General features: G+C 39.0%; 1 protein-coding gene across 1 annotated transcript; it reads left to right on the top strand.

Annotated features, from left to right (window-relative positions):
* The first annotated feature begins 189 nt into the window (after positions 1-189).
* mgat4a (alpha-1,3-mannosyl-glycoprotein 4-beta-N-acetylglucosaminyltransferase A) lies at positions 190-20,652 on the top strand. The gene is made up of 16 exons (XM_079562586.1): positions 190-1,043; positions 10,400-10,567; positions 10,646-10,786; positions 13,868-14,001; positions 14,085-14,131; positions 14,200-14,313; positions 15,493-15,568; positions 16,018-16,132; positions 16,516-16,646; positions 16,732-16,839; positions 16,937-17,011; positions 17,082-17,200; positions 18,075-18,153; positions 18,354-18,414; positions 18,516-18,628; positions 18,822-20,652. Exons 1-16 carry the CDS (start codon positions 950-952, stop codon positions 18,846-18,848), a joined length of 1,602 nt encoding a protein of 533 aa, XP_079418712.1. The 5' UTR covers positions 190-949; the 3' UTR covers positions 18,849-20,652.
* The last annotated feature ends 243 nt before the right edge of the window (positions 20,653-20,895 follow it).

Below are 20,895 nucleotides of genomic sequence, written 5' to 3'. Positions count from 1 at the left end.
AAGATTTGTAAGAAAATGTTTTTTTTGTGTGTCTCGGGCCATCTGTATTTAAATGCTTTTACAAATCGTATGCATATCACCACATTGATTTAATAATAAACCGCAGGCTGTGATAATAAATGGTTGCGCCAAACACTGATTGAAGAGCCCAACTTTGAGCCTTTATTTTGACATCCCCGGAAAAGGCGCGTGGGGCTCACTTGCACACACTGCAGGTGGGCGCAGCCAGCTGCAGCTGCTGGGTCGTTAAACGTTTCGTGACTGATGTGGATCTCTTTCCTGTTGGATTCATTTTTATACCGTTTTGTTTAGACGTTCTGTCCTAACCCTCTTGTTTTTGCCTTTTACGTGTAGACTTCCTAGGGAATGATCATAACTTAGTTTAGCTTTGTTGCTAACTTACCTGCTATCTCAAACCGTTAGCTTACTTTGCTGTAACGTTAGCTGATCGATATTGACACTGCCACGGACCGTCTGAGTGAACCCACTGCATCTTTATTCATCTGTTGCCAGCTTGGGCCATGGCTTGGGCTGAATCAACGTGATTTGGGCGTAGCTTTCGGACACCGTCAGAGATCGACCAGCCTATCCTGGTGGATCCGCCTGTCACATACTTAAAATGCCTTATTTTTGTAACTTGTAGCCCTCGTCTGCTTTTGGACATACCGGGTTTTGATCGGCGGAGAACCCTTTTACTCTCAGTCGACTATGTGAGCCGTCTTCTCGGGAAGCTGGTTAAACTCGTGACCTATCGCTGTAGGACAACGCAGGCGACATAAACGCTAACTCACAGACCAGCCGAGGATTGCGCCCACTTCATTACCCCCAGACGCTCGCATATGGCACAATCTTCGTCCATTTGAACGTCCCAAATAACACGAGAGGTTGTAGCGGCACTTTCGGGGTCTTCTACACCGAGCAAAAGAGGCATCGCTGAAATGAAAATGAGATGAGGCTCAGAAATGGTACTGTGGCCACGGCGATTATCTTCTTCACATCCTTCCTCAGCCTGTCCTGGTACACAGCGTGGCAGAATGGCAAAGGTAGGTTAAGTAGTGCATTACTTGTTCAAACAAAACAGCTTTAGGCCTCAGCAGGTGAAGCATTCCTATCACTGACTCACAAGACAAGCTCTAGTGTCGTCAATAAGTCTCACTACCCTCTTAAAAGACACAGGTACTTAAGTGTCGTATGATTGATTGATTTGATGGACATTATAGATCTAGTGCATAATGGACCAGTTCAGAGCACGCTCACTCACCTCTGCTCTCCTATTTCATTAGAAGCCTATCGTATTTATCTATAAATCTAATATGAGCATTTTTATGTAAATTTGAAGAATTAACTTTATTGCGTTTTTAAAACCATATACAGGGAATTGCTATCATGAAGCCAAATCAAAAGTTGTACGAAGCTTCTGAAATTTTGAAAACCTTGATTTTGATGAACATGCATGTCAATACTCTAAGGTGAGTAGAGTAGCCGAAACATTCACTCACTTTAGAGTCACGTTACTTTAAAAAAATGTACTCAGGGTAACAGGGTAACTGAGGGTTAAAATCTGATTCGAGTTTCAGTGGTGACATAAATAAGAAACAAAGTTCGAAAATTCTCATATTTCCATATACAAACACAAGATGTTTACAGACACTGACATGAAACCAGAATTAACTTTTACTTTTTTAGGTCAATTAGAATTTTAACAATTATTTCTATTTGCTAAATGCCAGAAGAATGAGAGATATCATTTCCGACACTGTTTTATATTACAAGTCAAGTGCTTACATACATTTCATTATTATTTGGTAGTATTGCCTTTAAACTACTTGGTTCAAACATTTTGGATGTCCTTCCACAAGCTTCTCACAATAGTTGGCAGGGATTTTGGTCCATTCCCTCAAACAGGACTGGACTGAGATAGGACTTTGTGATGGCCACTTCAAAACATTGACTTTGCTATCCTTCAGCCACATTATAACAAAAATTGCTTTGGGTCATTTGGAAGACCCCTCTGCGCCCAAGCTTTAACCTCTGAACCCCCGCCTTAACCAAGCGCATTTTCTCCAGTTCAATAACTGATGTTTGTTGTCGTGTTGCCATCGCTTTTTAAAATGTATTTTTTTTATCATCGCTCTTCTGTCACTATCTTGTCACTTTTCCGTCACTTTTTTGTTGCTCTTTTGCCGCTTTTTGTCACTTTTTATTGTTGGTATTTTGTAGTTTATTGTTGCCCAACTGGAGAATATGTGGTCGATACGGGTGGAGTTTAAGAGTGTAACTTCCTGGCTGATGTCTTGAGATGTTGCTCCAATATTTCCACAGTGTTCTTTCTTCATGATGTCATCTATTTTGTGAAGTGCACCAGTCCCTCCTACAGCAAAACGACCCCAAAGTGTGGGATCCTTCAGCTCCGGGACATAAGAAACTCAAGAGAAGGTGTCAGTTCGAAGAAGTCTTTATTTGATCAATAGCACAAAATACACGTCACATCTTAACAAGTATTTGATGGGAAGTCTGTCTATGGAAGTCTGTCTTAGTATTTTATACCGTTGGTTACTGTAAGTTTCAGTAAAACAAGTTTTATTATTTTTATTTTTGTTTTATTTTTCACCTAGACGTATAGATTATCGAGGGGTGCAAGTCGCTACCTCTCTTCACATTACATATGTAATTATTTCAAAATTAAAGCTGATCATTTATGATACACCCCTGTATTTCACAGTTGGGATGGAGTTTTTCCTCTGAAGGTGATGATGGTTATTATGGCCAAACGATTAAAAAAAAAATCATTGAAGTCTTTATCCTTGTGTGCATTTGCCAACTCCGATCTGGCCCTTTTATGTTGTTTTTTTTGGATTAAGGGCTTCTTCCTGGCAGAGTACCCTCTCAGCCCATTTCGGCACAGTGCTCTGGATAATGACAAACTCTGTCTGACAAACCAGTTTCAGCATCTTCACCAGGTCAGCATTTGTTCTTGGGTTGATATTCACATTTCACAGCACGTTCATCTCTGGGACACAGAACTTCTTCTTTCTGATCTGTATGATGGCTGGACATTTCCATCTTTTTTCTGTTTGCGTAAAATTGTTTGAACCAATTAATGTGGCACCTTTAGGCATCTTGAAATTGCACCCAAGGATGAACCAGACTTGTGCTTCCAAGGACATGACATTGTCATCTGGGCTTTCCCAAATTATTTAAATGTAACAAGTAACAAATATATATGTATTGTATCTCTCATTCTTCTGGCATTTTGCAAATAGAAATAATTTTGAAAATTCTAATTGATCTAAAAAAGATTAATTCTGGTTTCAAGTCACACACTGAGAAAACATGCATAATGTGTCTTTTTGTATAACATCTGGTTCCCACTGTTTGCTGAAGGAAAAAGGGGCCTGAACCAAACTATACTTTAGGTTCACATGAAGCTTTTGTAATTGTAAATATACCCACAGTGGCACGTAACATTTTTTTACTCAAGTTCAGTTCAGTTCAGTTCAGTTTAGTTCAGTAAACGTTATTTATCCCACATGGGGCAATTGCTTTAGAGCAGAAAACATAAAATAAAAAAACAGCCACACAAACCACATACAACCAAGCAAGTAAGAGTTCATATACTTCATTCATTACAATATTACTCAAGTAGAAGTACAAAGTATTGTGCTTGAGTAAATGTACCGCAGTACTACTTGCTTCTGTTAATACACATATCCATATCTATGACAAATCCATCTACTGTTGTGTTAGTTTGTCTGACACTCTGACTTGTCCAAAGACTTGTATTTATAGTATGTTGCTTGTGTTTCTCTAGTTAGCTGAGAAGTTGTTTGTGAGGACAGTGCCTAGTACCTACTGAGTTGTTATCAGAGCGTAAACAATTGCAGCCATTAGATAATTTCCAAAGCAAAGGTTGGTCTTGTTCTGTGCTGCTTATCAGTTTTGTTAGTTTTCCTTCACTGTGCATAACCCTTCAACATGTTCTTGTTCATGGGTGTTTTTTATAAATCAAACATCGAATTGACAATTATTTCCAAGTAGTCTTTCTAAGATGCAGAAAAGCAGGGCTCAGTAATGGCCTCAGTCTGAGGTAACAAACAACCCAAGCAAAGAAACTGATTCTTATTCTTTCCATACTTTGTACTTCTATTCATTTGATCTCTTGCTTTCCTACTGTCCACAACCCTGGTATGTTTTTCTGTTTTAGCATTACCTTTGATGAGTTGAATACTTGCTTATTTGACATTTATAGAGCAGAATAAAGATGCAGTAGATATAGCCATGATTCAGTATAATGTTTAAAATATTTGAGTATGTGAGTCATGGTGGAGGGAAATATTTCAAAAGCCTGAGTGAATGTAAGCGTGCACATGACTATAGTGGGGATATTGTGCAGTACTGTAAGGAGTGAAAGGATTTAGTGGTATTTTTGCTCTAAATATCCCATCCAGCGCTGGTCACTTGACTGTTGCAAACAAGAGCTGTGCCAGTCAGCTGTCTAAACACTGAATGCACTTCTGTCAGAGAGGAACTGCTCTGTGCCGTCCTGCTCTCTGTGGTTTTTCAGGTAGGCAGCCTCATAGAAAAGGTGCTTGATACTGTATATTGTTTGCACTTTTTGCAGATTAAGTAAAGTAAAAGGATACATAAACAAATCATACACACTAAGGCTGCACAATTATACTGCAAAAAATAATGTACCACTATAGTAGATGATGCAATGTCCGTATCGCAAGAAACCGCAATATATCGCAGCTAAAGGGGGGGCGACGGTGGCGCAGTTGGTAGAGCGGGTCGTTTGTGATCGGAAGGTCATAGGTTCGAATCCCAGCTCCCACAAATGCACACTGCCGTGTACACTGGTGTATGAATGAATGGATGGTTACTGTAAAGCGCTTTGGGCCTGATGAAGGAAAGTGCGTTATAAGTTGAGTCCTTTTACCATTTGCTAAAGTCTGCAACTGCAAACTTAGCCAAAAACAATGAACAGAACTTACAAATGTGTAAAAGTTCAGTTTCAGTTAAACATTTACTAATTTAGTTTTTTTCTCTTTTTTCTTATGCTAGCTGAAATACGCGTATGGAACGTATCGTGTAGCCTTTCTGCGTGGAGTTTTCATGTCCTCGTGTCTGCATTGGTTTCTTCTGGGTACTCCGGTTTCCCCTACCACTAAAAACATGTACAATAGGCCAGGATGAATGAGAGTGTGTTCTGTAACACACACACGCACGCACACATATACGTACACACACGCATACACGCTCGCATACATACATGCTCACACTCACACATATCATACATAGTGATATATAACACAGTTGTTGTCAATGAGTATCATTTCCAGGCTTTTTATAAAGAATACAAAGCCTGGTGTTTATCTTCTTAGTTGTTTATGAATTATGAGCCAGACTGACTTCTGGAGGAACCTCTGAGTTCAACAATGCAGTTGATTCAGTGGGAATAATCCAGGCATGTGACTTCCTCTCTGCCTTCCTCAAACCATGTGTTGTTTCCTTATTGTTTAAGGCTAGGTTTTCTTCCATCATCAAATAATCTCAAACAATAATCTAAAAATAGTATAGTAACTCCACCAAAGAGATGCGATAAGCAGGAAAACTGAGTGTAGAGTGCCAGATATGATCTCACATGTTTGAATATAGAAACAACATAAACGTCCATTTGTACTTTGCACTTTGTGTGTGGGCACACCCAGGTAATCTGTTGGAAGAAGGAATAAAAGGAATAACTGTGAAACATTATTGAGGAGAATCTTGTCATTTTCTCTAATAGAAAATGACAAGAGCCTTTATTTATTGGTGTTTATTATTTAATGGACACCCCACACTGGATTGTAGCCATGGGCTAATTTGTTGTCCCACACTCGCACTCTCAAACACGTAACATACATTTATTGTTCAAGCAACTTTGATAAACTTTGTGCAACCAAACCACTGGCCTTTCAAGTCTAAGCTATAGCACAAAGAAAAGTTGCTGTATAGGAGCAAAGTGCAGGAGGTAAAGCGACGTATTTAAGAGGTTAAAATTGAGAAAGTGTGCACTTTTGTGATTTGCACAGCGTTGAGGGAGTATCACTGACCCACTGAAGGATCAAGTTGCTTTTTTTCTGGAAAATACCCGAAAAATCAATACTACTACTACTCTGCACCTTGTGCAATGTGCAAAAACGTATTTGTTAGCATCTTGATGTGTCCATTCAAGTTATATTAAGGCCGTCTTTTCAAATGTCTGCGTTGTGTCTCAAGTGTTTGTTGCATTCAGTGTTGCGTTTTGCATTTTTAAACCGTGTGTGGCACCACTGGGTTGTGGATAACTCCGGGCTTTCATACATGCATAATGAATGTCCACATGTCTGTTCCTTCACAAACTGACATAGAAGTCAGTTGTGGGTCACTGATTAGGCTGTTATTATAGATATAGATAGATTTTGTAATTTTAGCTTTATTTGTATATTTCTTTCTGTAAATTAGCTTTAGTTTTTTGTTAATTATTTATGGTTGACTCAATACAAATGAATATTACACAGGGCATTGACTGAGTTTTCTTGTGCCTTGTCATTTCTTTTCGATTTTCCTTGAAAAGCAAAGCAGGGATTTTCTTGGAGCTAGACATCTGCATATTGATCACAGCAGTTTCTCAGTGGTGCACACAGCCCCGCATCAGCACCCATGAACCTGCAGGCAGCAGCAGGCAGCAGCAGGAGACCCAGGTCAAGGACAAGGCGACAAGGGCCTTTCATGTGTTGATAAAGCAGTTTAAAAATACAAAACATTCACCCAACATCAGAGACTGAACCGTCCAGTCTGCATACGTACTCTCAAAGCAGTGAGGTGATCCACAAGTGATGATAGTACAGCAAGTTTCACATGGAATTTTAGATCTGCATCAATGAAGGAGTTGGTGCCATTTCTTGATTCTGTATGGCTCTTCTATTTTGGGGGGGAATACTATAATTGAACTTTCAATGAATACAGTATAAATAAAAGATTAGATTAGATTAACTCTACTGTCCACCTCGGTGGAAATTTGTCTTTGTTTTTGTGACTGTGGTGGTGAACTAAAGTCATAATAGACCAGACAGACAGTATCAAAGACAATTAGTTAATGATGAGGGGGAAGGACTATATGACGATGTCTTCATCATGCTCCGTTTATATTAGTGCAAAGAAAAATATGAACATGGATGTATAAATAAACAAATGAAATGGGAAAAAATGACTTTCAGACAAGTATTGGACAGAGAGTTCTGTGTTGATTCTGGACTTATATGGAGCACAATTTGTTCCTTCCTTTTGTGATGTTGAGAGTCCAAATATTGCCACAGTTTATGTGGAGCTGCAGGTTTTATTCAATTGGCTTTCAGAGCAAGTGCTTTCTAAATGGTGAGTATTAGTCTTTCTGAAAATATAGTGTCACTTGTGGATTTTAATGATTTTGATGATGCTTTAACATTAAATGACCACTGTTTCTCATGCCTGAGTATCTCATCTTCCAATAGGCCCTTTCATGGTTGCGTCACTTCCCCAGGAGCAGTGCTATGAGCATGTGCACTAGCCGTTAGTCTGCAAAACATAGGCAAATAACCAAGAGCTGCGGAAAAACCTAAAACACAGACAAATTGTTTGGGGAAGATTTGATGTCTTACAGATTTGAATGTCCTTGTGAATATCCAAATGAAACTTGCTGTACAGCGCATCACTTTGAAATATTGATTTATTTGCTAGAGATATGCTGGACACAAGCTTACTAGTTGGCAACCCCACATCAAACACCCCTTAGATGCGGTTTCCGACAGGTGTGTACCAGGGGGTGGGCTGCTGCTAGAGGGATCATTTCAGGGACCTGCTCTGGGCCAAGTCAGACCAGGAGCACTTTTGGGATGTTGTTAAGATATTTATGAAAAGCAAGTACATGTGCATAACTGTATTTGGCAGTTAGTTTTAGTAATGCACTTGTAACACATAATCCAGTTGCTAATTTCAAGCCAATTAGTCTCTCCTCCTTCCATCTTCGATGTGTAGAGTCCCTGTTTGCTTTGTATTGTGAGGTAGTAAAACTGCTGAATCCTTTGTTTTTCTGGAATCTCCCAAAACCTGGTTATTGCATGCAGTATTTCTCGCTCTGCTCTAAATTTTCCGCCAATCTGGCTGCCTGTGGGGAACATGCTGAATTTTGTTTTGATGGTGTGCTGACGTCACATGCATGCACAGCGCTGACATCATTGATCAGCTTTTTTGGTGCTGTTTTATGTAAACTTGTGCAAAGGGGACTGAGAGCTTTGTGCGATAGAAAAAGCACTTGGAGTGCCTTGAACAGTTAAGTGCAAAAACTCCTTATGTCAAGAACTCCTCAAACATACATGAAGATGTAGATCCAGCTCTTGGACCCCTAGAGGTTGTAATACAGGGGGGAGTCCTGTCACGCAATGGATTTTAAGCCCGGAGTGCACCTTGGACACGGTGCTATTTTAGTATTGACTTCCACATTGAGCCAAAGTGAGCCAAGTAGGTACTATTGACGGCTGATTTGCCAAAAGCGAGTAGACGGCCCTCTAAAATAGCCGCATACGCAATTTAAGATATCACAGCATAACACTATTGTGCGTGTAAATCGACTGAATCTTCAGAAACTGCCATGTGCTAGCATTAGCCCGGTTAGCTTACCTCCTTTCCTGTCATCAATAAATCAGAACATCTGAAAGCGGTATTTATCCAGTGTGGCCTTCAGACTTCTCTGGCTTTATTTTTGGGTGAATTCCAACTGGAGCTAAACTGAAGAGAGCAGGGAAGAGCTGAGTAGGGCTTGTTTTGTTAATGAGAAATCACCATGAGAATGGTCTGCACACACTGCTCAACATCTTCACAGATGAATTTGTTCTTTGACTGATTATTATTGACATTACCTAAAGCTGGGTTGTCCAAATTGGGCCCTTCATGAGGTTCAATGTGACCCCAAGGAGGTGCGGGGATTTGCAAAGGGCATGAACTTAAATGCATTTGTTCAGTGAATAGCTGTGAAAACAGTTTAAAGGGAGACCATTCTTTTCTACAAAAGTTAAATGAAAATTAATCGTTAACCTGCTTTTGTATGATGGCTACATCGATTATTGTACTGAGTTTGACCCTTGAACTGCCCTTTGTTGGCACTAACTAGGGATTTGATAAGATTTCAACTTCAACAGTTGGTTCTGTTTTGGTATTAAAAGTAAACGTGTTCAGCACAAAACAGGTGCAGTAACTCTCTTCCAACATCAGCATTGTGGCTTTGAGTCCCAACTGTTGACCATTTTGTGTGTAAACTTGTTCGCCTGCATCTTGGCCAAGACATCCTTTAAAAATAAAGTTTTAATCTCAATGAGTTTTATCCTAGAGAAATAATGGACGAATAAAATAAAAAAAATGATAAAAGTCTCTCCCTGTTCTTCACCTCCTTTCACCCGGTGCTGTCCTATTCAATGAAACCTATGGTTCAAAAATCCTTAAACACCACCAACAACCACCAGGTTCATGTCAAAGACAGAAGAATACGGCCACCTTGCCCTTCCCCCACAGGTCCTGCTCGAGAGTAATGAGATTGTATAGAGCTGTAGTGCAGGCCTGGAGACATGATTGCTTAATGCATTGTGTACAGAGTGATCCAGCCTGTTTCAGTCAGCCGCACATGTTAAGAGCTTTTTAGTGATGTATTTTCTGCCCAACTTGATCTGTTCATTTTCATTTGATATTTTCAAAAGAGTAGGTAGGGTCCACTTGGGCACTGACTCAGCAAAATATAAAATAGAATGTCATTATGTATCCTTTCTGATAAAATTAAGACAAGTAAATGGAAATGAGGTTACAGCACATCTGATATAGCTCCTACTCCCAGGTATAAGGTTATGGTTATTTTCAACATTTTCTCATCACACATCCGCAACCTAAGCACTGGATAGATGTGAATGAACCGTGTTGCTGCTTATTATATGTCATGTTTTGGGTCATAGCAATTTTTAGACAAAGAGAAGCTCTGGACCTTTTCAAAACCTTTTCAAAAAGCTTTAGGTGTGTTTAAATATGAAATGTCATAGGGAGTCATTAGTCATTAGGAACTTTGTCATATCCTGCTTCTCAACTGTCGCTCCCTAACTCCTCTTATCAGAAGGTGGCTTTGAGCTCAAGAGAGTGGCTCCATTCTGTATAAGAGTGAAATTAGATGGTTGCTCTCATGGAGAAGACATGTGAACTTTAATTATGTCTTAAATATAGCAAATACCGCCTATATGTCATTGCTATTATTATTTGCTTAAATATTACACTGTAGTACATTCAATTACTTAAATTACAACTTGTCATGATAATGTACATGCTATGATTCAAACTGAAGCACACATTTCTGTTTTCATAGAAAAGCTGATAGCTTACCAGAGAGAGTTTCATGCCTTGAAAGAGCGCTTACGTGTGGCTGAGCACAGGACACTGCAGCGCTCCTCTGAACTCAACACCATCTTGGAGCAGTTCAGACGTGCCATCGCTGAGACCAACAACAGCAAAGATGCGCTCACTAACTTCTCCGGTAGGTTATATCTGGCCAGTGTATGACTAACCTTTCTGTGTGCTGTTCATGGTGATTTTATGTATTCTCTCCTAACAGATGAAACCCAGAAACTACTGAAGGAACTTGCAAATAGAAAACCTTTGCAGGTCCCAAATATTTACCATCATCTGCCTCATCTCCTCAGCAATGAGGGCAGCTTGCACCCTGCTGTGCAGGTTGGTCTTGGACGCACTGGAGGTGAGTGTGATAGTTATATTAATGCACAGTGTTGGGCAAGTTACTTTAAATTTTTAATGTATTCTATATTCGTGATTACAGCTCTAAGAATGTAATATGTTATATTACTGTTTCAGAAATGTAGCTGAGTAAGTTACACTACTTTGAATTACTTTTAACAAAATATAAATTGAATATAGTAATAATGCCACAGAGCAAAAGTGCAGTCAGAGATTTCCTTTTCTTTCTCCATTCTCTTGTGTTTTATTTGAGGAGATGCAACTGCAGATCTTATACATGCGTTTCCAATGACATCACGCAAAGTTCCGGCCGCCATTTTGAATATCAAAGTAGAATTATGCAGTACTGCAACATGTAACAATATCTCTACTCAGGATGAGAATGAAAGACAACTGATTGACAGGGGCATTTTTATGTACTCATAATCATTGCTCCAGATGATAACAGTTAAAACACGGCCCCAGAGAGCGCATGCTTGTGATATACGTGATAGACGTAGCAGCACTGTCTGTCAAGCTACAGCAGGATTTACTAGAGATCTGCTGCACTCCTCAGACTAAATTAACACAACAAAGAGGAAACCGAAAACCTTTCTCTGAGACTGTTGACATGACAATCTACAAAAATCACAGTCTGTGTCAATGCTGCTACCGGTTAGCAACTGTCAGCCATTGACAGTTGATTCAATCAACTGTCAATGGCTTCACCGCGATAAACAGTGTTCACATCTATGAACACTGAGGAAATACTAGCTCAGCTCTGAGCTCTGTCACATGTTGTATCCAAGGCTTTGTTTGGAGTCTGGTTCAGGGCTTTCTCTTGAAGAGGTCAGAGCTGAGCTGTTGCTAAATGCTAACCGGTAGCATGCTAATGTCTTGAGCACCTTAAACACTCACTGGTTTCTTCACATAAACGTGCGTCTCTGGGGCCGTGTTTTTACTGTTATCTTCTTGAGTAACATAAGAAGATATTACGAGTACATAAAAATGCGAGTGTCAATCAGTTGTCTTTCATTTATATCCTGAGTAGAGAGATTATACTTTGGTATTCAAAATGGCCGCCATAACAACAAAAGTCACATGACTGAAAGGCACGAATACACCAGCATTTTTTCATTCATACATTTAAATGCTCTTGTACTCGAGTTACGGTACTTGAAATGTAATGACTAATATACTAGTATTTTCGGTAAGTAATATATTCATATCCTTAGTTACTGAAAAAAGTTAGATATTTGTGTAACTCGTTACTTTTGTAATATGTTGCCCCCAACACTGTTTAATACATGTAAAATATACAACCTCAGAGCCTTACAATGATTGTGTCCTGTAGTATTGAGTTATGGGAAATGTACCTGTGTCTCTTGCTTTGTTTTACGAGATTAGGTAAATACTGCATTTGCATTAAGGAAGGCCCAGCCATTCATTTCAAAAATAAGTTTTACTGTGTATGTTTCTATCATTAATTAAATGTCCTTTAAAATGCTTTGTAGAGATTTTAATTTGCCTACAAAGATCAGCAACTTTTATCAAATGCTGTCTATTTTCCCACTATATTTAAAAAAAAATCTGAATTAGTTCTCCCAAGGCTGGTTGAAAATCTTGTTGACCCATGTGAAAGACGACATTGTGTTAAGTAATATAGCAACAATTATTGCAACAATTAATTCTGTCCATCATAGACCATCCTAGATTTTTGTAAAGTATATCTGTTTGAAGTACCACCTCCATAAAATATTTAATCAAGCACCACCAGGCCCAAATCAAGATAAAATCAGTAAATCGGGTTAAAGTGGCCTAAAGTGGACTAAATTATGCCTAAACTGCATATTAAGGTTATCTAAATGAGAAAAGCACAAACTGAAATGCAACACTAGTGCACAATATATGTTATCTCTAATTAAAATGTATAAAGTCTAAAATTTCAGATGACCCGGAGTACCACCTGAAGAAGTACCTCAGTTCGAGAACCACTGACTTAAATTATTATTAATATGCACATATTCATAATTAATTATATGCACATAATTAATGAAGCACCTTTTTCAATGCCATCATTGCTAAAGCAACAAATGCTACAGTCCTTTGCATCAGACTGCCTCGAGCGCTCGGGGCGGGCACTAACCAGAAAGGGCCTGCTCCTGCTGCACTTTAAGGCTTCATTCTGTTTTTTGTCACTGCCACATGCTCTGATGTTGCATTTCTGTCTCCTTTCTCCCCTCCCACATTCTCCTTTCATCCTCGACCTACTTTTTGCGTTGATGGTGGTTGCGGCTATACGTCTCATACTCAGCCGGGGAAACACAAAGCAAAAGTGGGACAGATTTGCCACGCCGGGCAGATCACCCACTCTTCAGTCCACTGAACCCCTCCCTTGGTCTGAACTTGCTTTTTCCTTTATGCCCCACAGCGCTAAAATCAATATGCTCCCTTTTAAAATAAGAACACACCCTGACATGCTCAGTGGTTATCATGGCCAGCTGTATTTCCTTGCAAATAGATTTTTTTTTTTTTACTACCGATATTGAAATGTATAGATTTACTTTCAGTAGCACCTTTTGATGTCTTGTTTATCTGAGCTATTCTATTACAACTACTACGCCTTGACTGAGGGTAAGACATCTCGCATTTCTCCCCTTCAGACAGTAAAAGCTCAGTGAAAGTGATCTTTGTACGTCTGCAATTGAAAGAGCGGTTTATTGTCTATTCCAGTGTGTTGTTTCTTAGTCTGGTGCACTGTTCCCCTCTAAAGACTGGTGTGTTCGGACACAGCCACTCGGAGCCTGAACAATGGGCGCTACAACAGATGACAATAGTGCTCTTTTCTCTTATCATTTCACATCTCAGCCTCTCACTTCATCAGTTGACTTCAAGTGGCATCGTGGCTTCTTGTTCAGCTGCGAGAAAAGTCTATTTTAAACTCTGATGATGTAGTCATAGTCAAAGGTGTCTTTATGTTAAACCCGTATTAACTGCATTTATTCTTTAAAGTTTCAACACAGATTTGTCATGTGAACAACGCGGGTGTTTTATGGTCAGCTCTAACATTGTCATATCATGCCGTGTGTTTTATCTTCTCTAGTTACCATGGTGATGGGAATCCCTACAGTTAAAAGGAAAGTGAAGTCGTATCTGTCAGAGACACTGCGATCCCTCATAGACAAGCTGTCTGCAGAGGAGAAACTTGACTGTGTCATTATTGTTTATGTTGGGGAGGTAAGTCCCTGCTGGTGTAGTAGATCTGTCGAAACTACTATCAAATTATATGGCAGTTACAAGTTTCCTTGTAATTCTTGCAGACGGACATTGATTATGTTAACAGCGTTGTTGCTGGACTTGAGAAAGAGTAAGTAAACTGAACTGCCTTTTAATACTTGACAGGTTTTAGTTTGCTCACTTTTTGGCTTTTTACAGGTTTTCTACAGAGCTGAGTTCAGGTTTACTGGAGGTTATATCCCCCCCAACTGCCTATTATCCTGACCTTACTAACCTCAAAGAAACATTTGGAGACTCCAAAGAGCGTGTCAGGTAAGACTACTCAATAAAAATATCATGTTACGATGATGTCCATGTGCTCTGAGCTTTGATTGGCGAGAACTGGAGGATAATTTTAAATCTTAATACATAGAGAGAATAAGCTTGATTAGAATCACAGGGGCTTTGATGAGGGCAGCAATAAAGACCAGAAATGAGTTAGGCATCAGAAGAAGGGCCAAAGCTTTTAGGCAGACTGCGTGGGTACTTAGTATTCGACTGGCATTTCTCAAAGTCACATCAAGGTCATCAGCTGCAGCACTCTTTCTGGCTGTTGTTACTGCGCCTTTTATACCCTGCCTTTATCATCTTCTGGTCATAAAATACTATGTATAATAACAAAGCACAGTCATATTCCGATCCTGATGACTGTCACTTATTGCACAATACATCAGAGTTTGTATCCTGTTGTAGGACTGACTTCTACTTTGACTGTGGTTTGAATGCAGCTATGGACTCACGGTTACATTTTTGCTCTGGTTTATGGCTCTAGAGCAGTGGTTCTCAACCTGTGGTGCTCGGGGTCATCTGCTATTTTAGACTTTATTCATTTTCCTTGTATGTAATTTCATTTGTAGTGCACTTTAGTAATACATTTAAATTAGGTGTCAGTTGAATTGTTTAGACATGGTTTGCACCCAGTTTAGCATATTTTAGTCTATTTTAGACACATTGATTTGATATCTGTTGATACTTGAAATAAAAATATTTTTATCCGATGATACTTTGTGTTGAAACATTTTGAGAATCACTGCTCCAGAGCATGTAGTAGATGTAGACCAAGTTCCTTTCATTCAGTCCTTGTTGTGTACATTGTGTATATGTGGTGTATATGTTGTCTGCTCAACAGCACAGCTGTATAGTGTCGAGGTTGATGTTGAATTTGTGAATTCATTTTGCTTCACATTTTCTAAACGTGCCTTTGCCTTGAAAAGAAGCCTACGTAGCCTCCTCCCACACACTGTACTTTATGTGCTAGTATTAATCTATTCTAGTGTATGTCATGACTGTGGCCTTCACTGTACAAAGCGATTCTTAGAATTGAATAGAATGATATTAAACAGAGTGCTTCTTGTCAGATTCCTTTAGAATGTTCTTATCTATTTTACACTTAGATAAAACACTTTTTTTTTTTTTTACAAGTTTTGTTGTGATTGTTTTGTTTGTTTGCAGATGGAGAACCAAACAAAACCTAGACTATTCTTTTCTCATGATGTATGCTGTGAGCAAAGGAGTGTACTATGTCCAGGTACATCAATTTATCATTTAATGTTGAGCATTTCAACCGCATTGTTGTGTATTTCACTGAGCTTTACTTAGTGTATTCTACTCATGGCGTCTACGCCAACATGTTTAAATTATAACTGATTCACTGAAAACATTTGTACTTTTTCTTTTAACAGAGATAGTGCAAAAAGCATTAATTTCTGATTAAATTAACCATGTCCATTCTCCATTTCTGCCTGATGCATTGTGTCCTCATTCTCTGTTCTCAAGTGGAGGGAGAGGTATTTTGTACTTCTAGCAGTTTAGCATAGCTACTCAGCAGAATTTTGTGCCCTCCCTGTCGCTGTGTCCCTCTGTAAAGATAGACATCTTCCTGTCATTCCCTACCTGCTATATCTGCACTTTTTATAGCCTATGTTTATCTGTGTTACGCTTTTCTCATTCTCTCTTTCTCTGTTTTCTTGTTTCTAGTTGGAGGATGACATTGTGGCCAAGCCGAACTATTTTGCCACAATGAAGAACTTTGCCCTGCAGCTCTCGTCTGAAGACTGGATGATCCTGGAGTTCTCTCAGTTGGGCTTCATTGGTATGGCTTGTTAAGCATTCGATCAATACTCTAAGCAGCACAGGCCCATCTCCTGGACCGGATTGTGCACTGTCAGCTTATGTCCAAAGGCAACCATGACATGTGTGAGCCAGTAATCCTTGCTAAGTTGTTTTATTTCCCTCTGCCGAGTCAGTTCTTCTAACTTAAATCAAAGTTTGCATGTACAAAATACAAGCTCAGTTTTATCTGTCCAGTGGTATCACGCAAATACTGTCAGAATTAAAGTGCATTTGACAATTTTTGCTAAAACATAGTTAGCAAAATTATACTTTTGCTAAACATTTTGTATAGATTTCCTTAGTCTATGTCACTAACCTAAAAATAAGTTTTTTTTCCCCAACTTTTCTTCTGTTTCATTCCAGGCAAAATGTTCCAGGCTCCTGACTTAAACCTCATTGTTGAATTTATCTTTATGTTTTACAAAGAGAAGCCCATTGACTGGCTGCTAGACCATATTCTTTGGGTAAAAGTCTGCAATCCTGAGAAAGATGCGGTATGCTCTTAATTGTTCGTGTTGAGTTTCAAAGTCGGTGACTAAGTAAGTGTCTGAAGTTATATAGTTGGTTTTCCTTTTACAGAAACACTGTGAGAGACAAAAGTCCAGTCTTCGAATAAGATTTAGACCCTCCTTGTTTCAGCACGTAGGGCTTCATTCATCTCTTGCTGGAAAAATCCAAAAACTCACGGTACATGCTTTTTTGTTGTTGTAAAGGCACCAAACGTTAATGCCCCGCTAAATCTCTGGAACTGACCTTTACCTCCATCTCTCCCCCTTCTGTGCAGGACAAGGACTTTTTAAAACCATTGCTTCACAAAATGCACATCAACCCCCCAGCTGAGGTTTCCACTTCAATGAAGGCATCTACTTCCACACATCCAGACTTGCCATTTGATTTATACATATATCTAAAAATCCTTTGTTGTGCAGGTGTATCAAGGTCACACCCTGGAAAAGACATACTTGGGAGAAGACTTTTTTTGGGCCATAACTCCTTCATTGGGAGATTACGTTCTGTTCAAATTTGACAGACCTGTTAGCATAGAAAGGTATGTTTGATAATAGAAACTGAGCATGGTGTCTATATGGTCTGTACAGTAGAAACTTTTGGCACCAGAACCTTTCATTTTACTGTGGCCTCGGGAGAATCTGGTTCGGCTCCACTGTGTGCAGGCCCTCCATGGGGATCAGTGTGGGCTAATGAGAGTGCTCTAAAATAAGCAGTCTCAGATCAGCCTCCCACTCTCGCTGGTTCCTGGCTGAGGGGGTGGTGCAAAATCCATCTTTTTGTTATTTTCACATTTTACAATATTCATTATTGACAATAATGTTAAACTATACTGATGTACAGAATTTGATTTCATGTGCCGCTTTCCTGACAGCATGTTCATCACATGACCACTGATGCTTTAGTGATAGGAAACCAGTAACCAGCAGACTTATTTCTCTTATTCTAAATTTATTTTTTGTGCGTGGGAGGTGTAAAAAAGCCTTCAAAGAATTATACAGGTACTTGTCATATAGTTAGAATATCATGAAAAAGTGTGTTTACTTCTGTTATTCAACTTAAAATGTGAAACTAATGTATGATATAGACTCATTACATGCAAAGTGACTATGCCAAGCCTTTGTTATAATTTTGATGATTATGGCTTTTACATTTTTTAATTTAATTTAATTTTCTGAGATTTTTCAGAGAGTTTTTACAAGCTGTGAGCCATAATAATCAAAATGATGACAAATAAAGGCTATACATAACTCACTTTGCATGTAATGAGTCTATCATATATTAGTTTCACAGTTTAAGTTGAATAACAGAAGTTAATGTCACCTGTAGAACTCGTGTGTGTAAGATCATCTCTTGAGTGCGTGTTGAAGGTGTGGATGAACTTTCAAATGTAATTATTTTGCGAATATTGGCAGGTTCCTGTTTCGCAGTGGAAACCAGGAGCACCCTGGAGACAAGATTGAGAACACAACAGTGGAAATACTGCCTGTCTCGGTATGAAAACACACTTCATACTGTCTTCCATTCGTGGTGTGATGTGCAAACGCCTCTGATTAGATTACATTGAGTGCTTGCTGTAAGGGACGTGCTATATTGATTAATACTGGCAGGAATATAAGCATGACACAATTGTTGTTGTGCCCTTCGCAACACATTCTTGCATTGTGTTCTCATTTACTTACTGTGTCTGTCAGGAGGCTGGACTGCAGGTCAAAGACAAGTATAAACGGACTGAAGACCGCTTTTACCGGGTTGGTAAGTGTCGATTTTTATCCAAAGTATTTGAAGATCAGTCGCCATCATTAGCTCGGCTGTGCCTGTAGTGACTGGTGTGTGTGTACCTTATTGCTCCACAGGTCAGTTTGAGAAAGGCGTTGCTGAAGGAGCTGTAGATCCATCATTTAATCCTGTGGTGGCCCTTCGGCTGTCAGTTCTCAAAGACTCCGCTGTATGGGCAATCCTGAGTGAAGTAAGCCATCCACATCCTAAACATGCTGTGGGCCATGCAGAAAGTTCTCAGACCTCTTATAATTATTTTTTTCTTGTGAAGCAGTCTATAACTAGTCATGATACAGAAAGTTATAACCTCTTAGTTATAACATTTCCAGGAAGTGGAACCCACTGGACTACTAATATTTATTTATGTTTACCAATGTTTGCAGATACACATTAAGAGGATATCAGGCTGACTGACGCTGGCCATGAAGCACCATGGGCCCCAGAGGACCAAACAATAAACTGCTTTTGTTGAGCTGAACTCACCAGAGACCATTACAGTCGCTCATCATTGCTCGACTATGGAACCCAACATTTCCTCTCTGGCTTTGCACATCACATCATTCTACTTTGCATCAGAATACTTTTTTTTTTTTTTTTTTTTTTTACCCCATCGGTCCACTTCCTCTTGACTGTTGTGCTCATATTTTGAGAGAATGTGAATACTACTGCAGCAAAGTGAGGAGTACAGCGCTGGCTCACAGAATGACTGTCTTTTTCAGCAGCTTTGGATGTGATACAAACGTGAGGAACAGGGACAATCTTCACTTTTTGGGAAAACCAGTCACATGCTAGCTCGTCACTGGTTCAGATGCTGCCAAATCCTTCTTTTACTTGATGCTGCCGCCTGTGGGCAAGCTGGAGGTATTGCACTGTCGGGACAAAACTTGGGTGAAGAATGTCCATGTAAGTGATGGCCAGTTGTTCAGCTCTCATTTCAGTTTTTCTAAACACCAGCCCAGATCATCGTTTTTTTTTTCTTTTCTTTTTTTTTTTTCAGTTTAATACATTGTCACCCAAAACGTTTCCTCTTAATTGGCTCAACTGTAGGCTACTTTTTACATTAGGGTAGACGGTAGTTTTAACACTGACACTTTTCACACTCTTCCATGTATGTCGATGTATCTATATATATGACTGCATCCATGTCATGACTTGATAATTTGTAAACCAATCAGCTATTGCCTTGGTATCACTGTCTTGAAGGAAGCTATTATATTGAGATATTATTACAGCTATGACGATCTATGAAGGTGAATTAATTTATTTGAAATAAATCTTTAATTTGTACAAGATGTCAAATATATTTTAATTACTAGAAGTTTTATGGTAGTCCAATGACTTTTTATTTGTGGACTGAATTTTTATCTGCTGATGTGCATTTTATTTTGACTGTCATAGCTGCTCATTGTAATTGTGTCTACCTAGTATGTTGGTTCAGCTGTACTGCTTTGTAAAGCTAACTGAGTGCTAAAAGTTCATGGGTGGGGAAGGGTCTAAATAGTTGTGGATGTGCCTTACATTCACTTTCATAATCCACTATCCAAGTGTCCCTTTCAAATACTCCTTGCTGACTGTCATGTCACATCAAACAAGTCCAGCATCCAATTCAGTTTGTTTACATTACAATGGTCACATCATTTATTTGCACTATATTGCCATATTTTCTATACCACTTAGGCTTTCTGTTTTGTTTTTATACAAACCCAATATTTCATTTGCTTTAGAACATTTTGAATAGGAATGTCTTTACTATAGACTACTGATGACTGCAGTGATCACTTTGTATTGTATTATTGGAATGAAATTAGAGCCTTTACTTATGTAGAAATTAACACTGTAAATATATAGGTAACAGTCCATTTTTCACACAGCTTCACTTGTTCAAAACACGTTTTGTGTATGTTTTGATTCAATGGATGTCAAGCGTAAAGCCTACTCATGGTAGCTATCAGTTTTTCTTGGACGATATGAAGTGCCTTTTTACAGAATATTTTTGTCCACTTATGTTAGTGTGCGACAGTTTTCTATGATTCATAAGAAACTCATTGCATCAAGTTTTTAGGAGACTGCTTGTAAGAGTTTTAATGTGCATGAAATCATTGAAAAAGCCCACTTCGGCACTGTAAATGTAAAGGGACATTAATCTTTCTTTTCTCAACACAACCATTGGTTCTTGTGCCTTCATGTACATGTCTGCCTGAAGTGTTTGTCATTTCCATTGTCATCTTTGAAATAAAAGGGTTGTTCCATGCTACAATTCACTGTCATTTTTCTTAATTTTGACTTTATGCATCGCCATATCATTTGCATTATGTCTAAATAGTCAGTAAACTAGAAGAGTAACAAAAACTGCTGTTCAAAAATTAGCTGTGGAATTCTATCGCAAAAGAGACATAAAACTACGAGTTCCATGATGCACCGCGGCCTGATACTTCCTGTTTCCCATCAGGCTGTTCG

This window comes from Gobius niger (genome assembly GCF_951799975.1).
Source record: "Gobius niger genome assembly, chromosome: 9".
NCBI classification, from domain to species: domain Eukaryota; kingdom Metazoa; phylum Chordata; class Actinopteri; order Gobiiformes; family Gobiidae; genus Gobius; species Gobius niger.
Note: the sequence above shows the minus strand (reverse complement) of the source record. Positions and strands in the feature narration are given on the sequence as shown.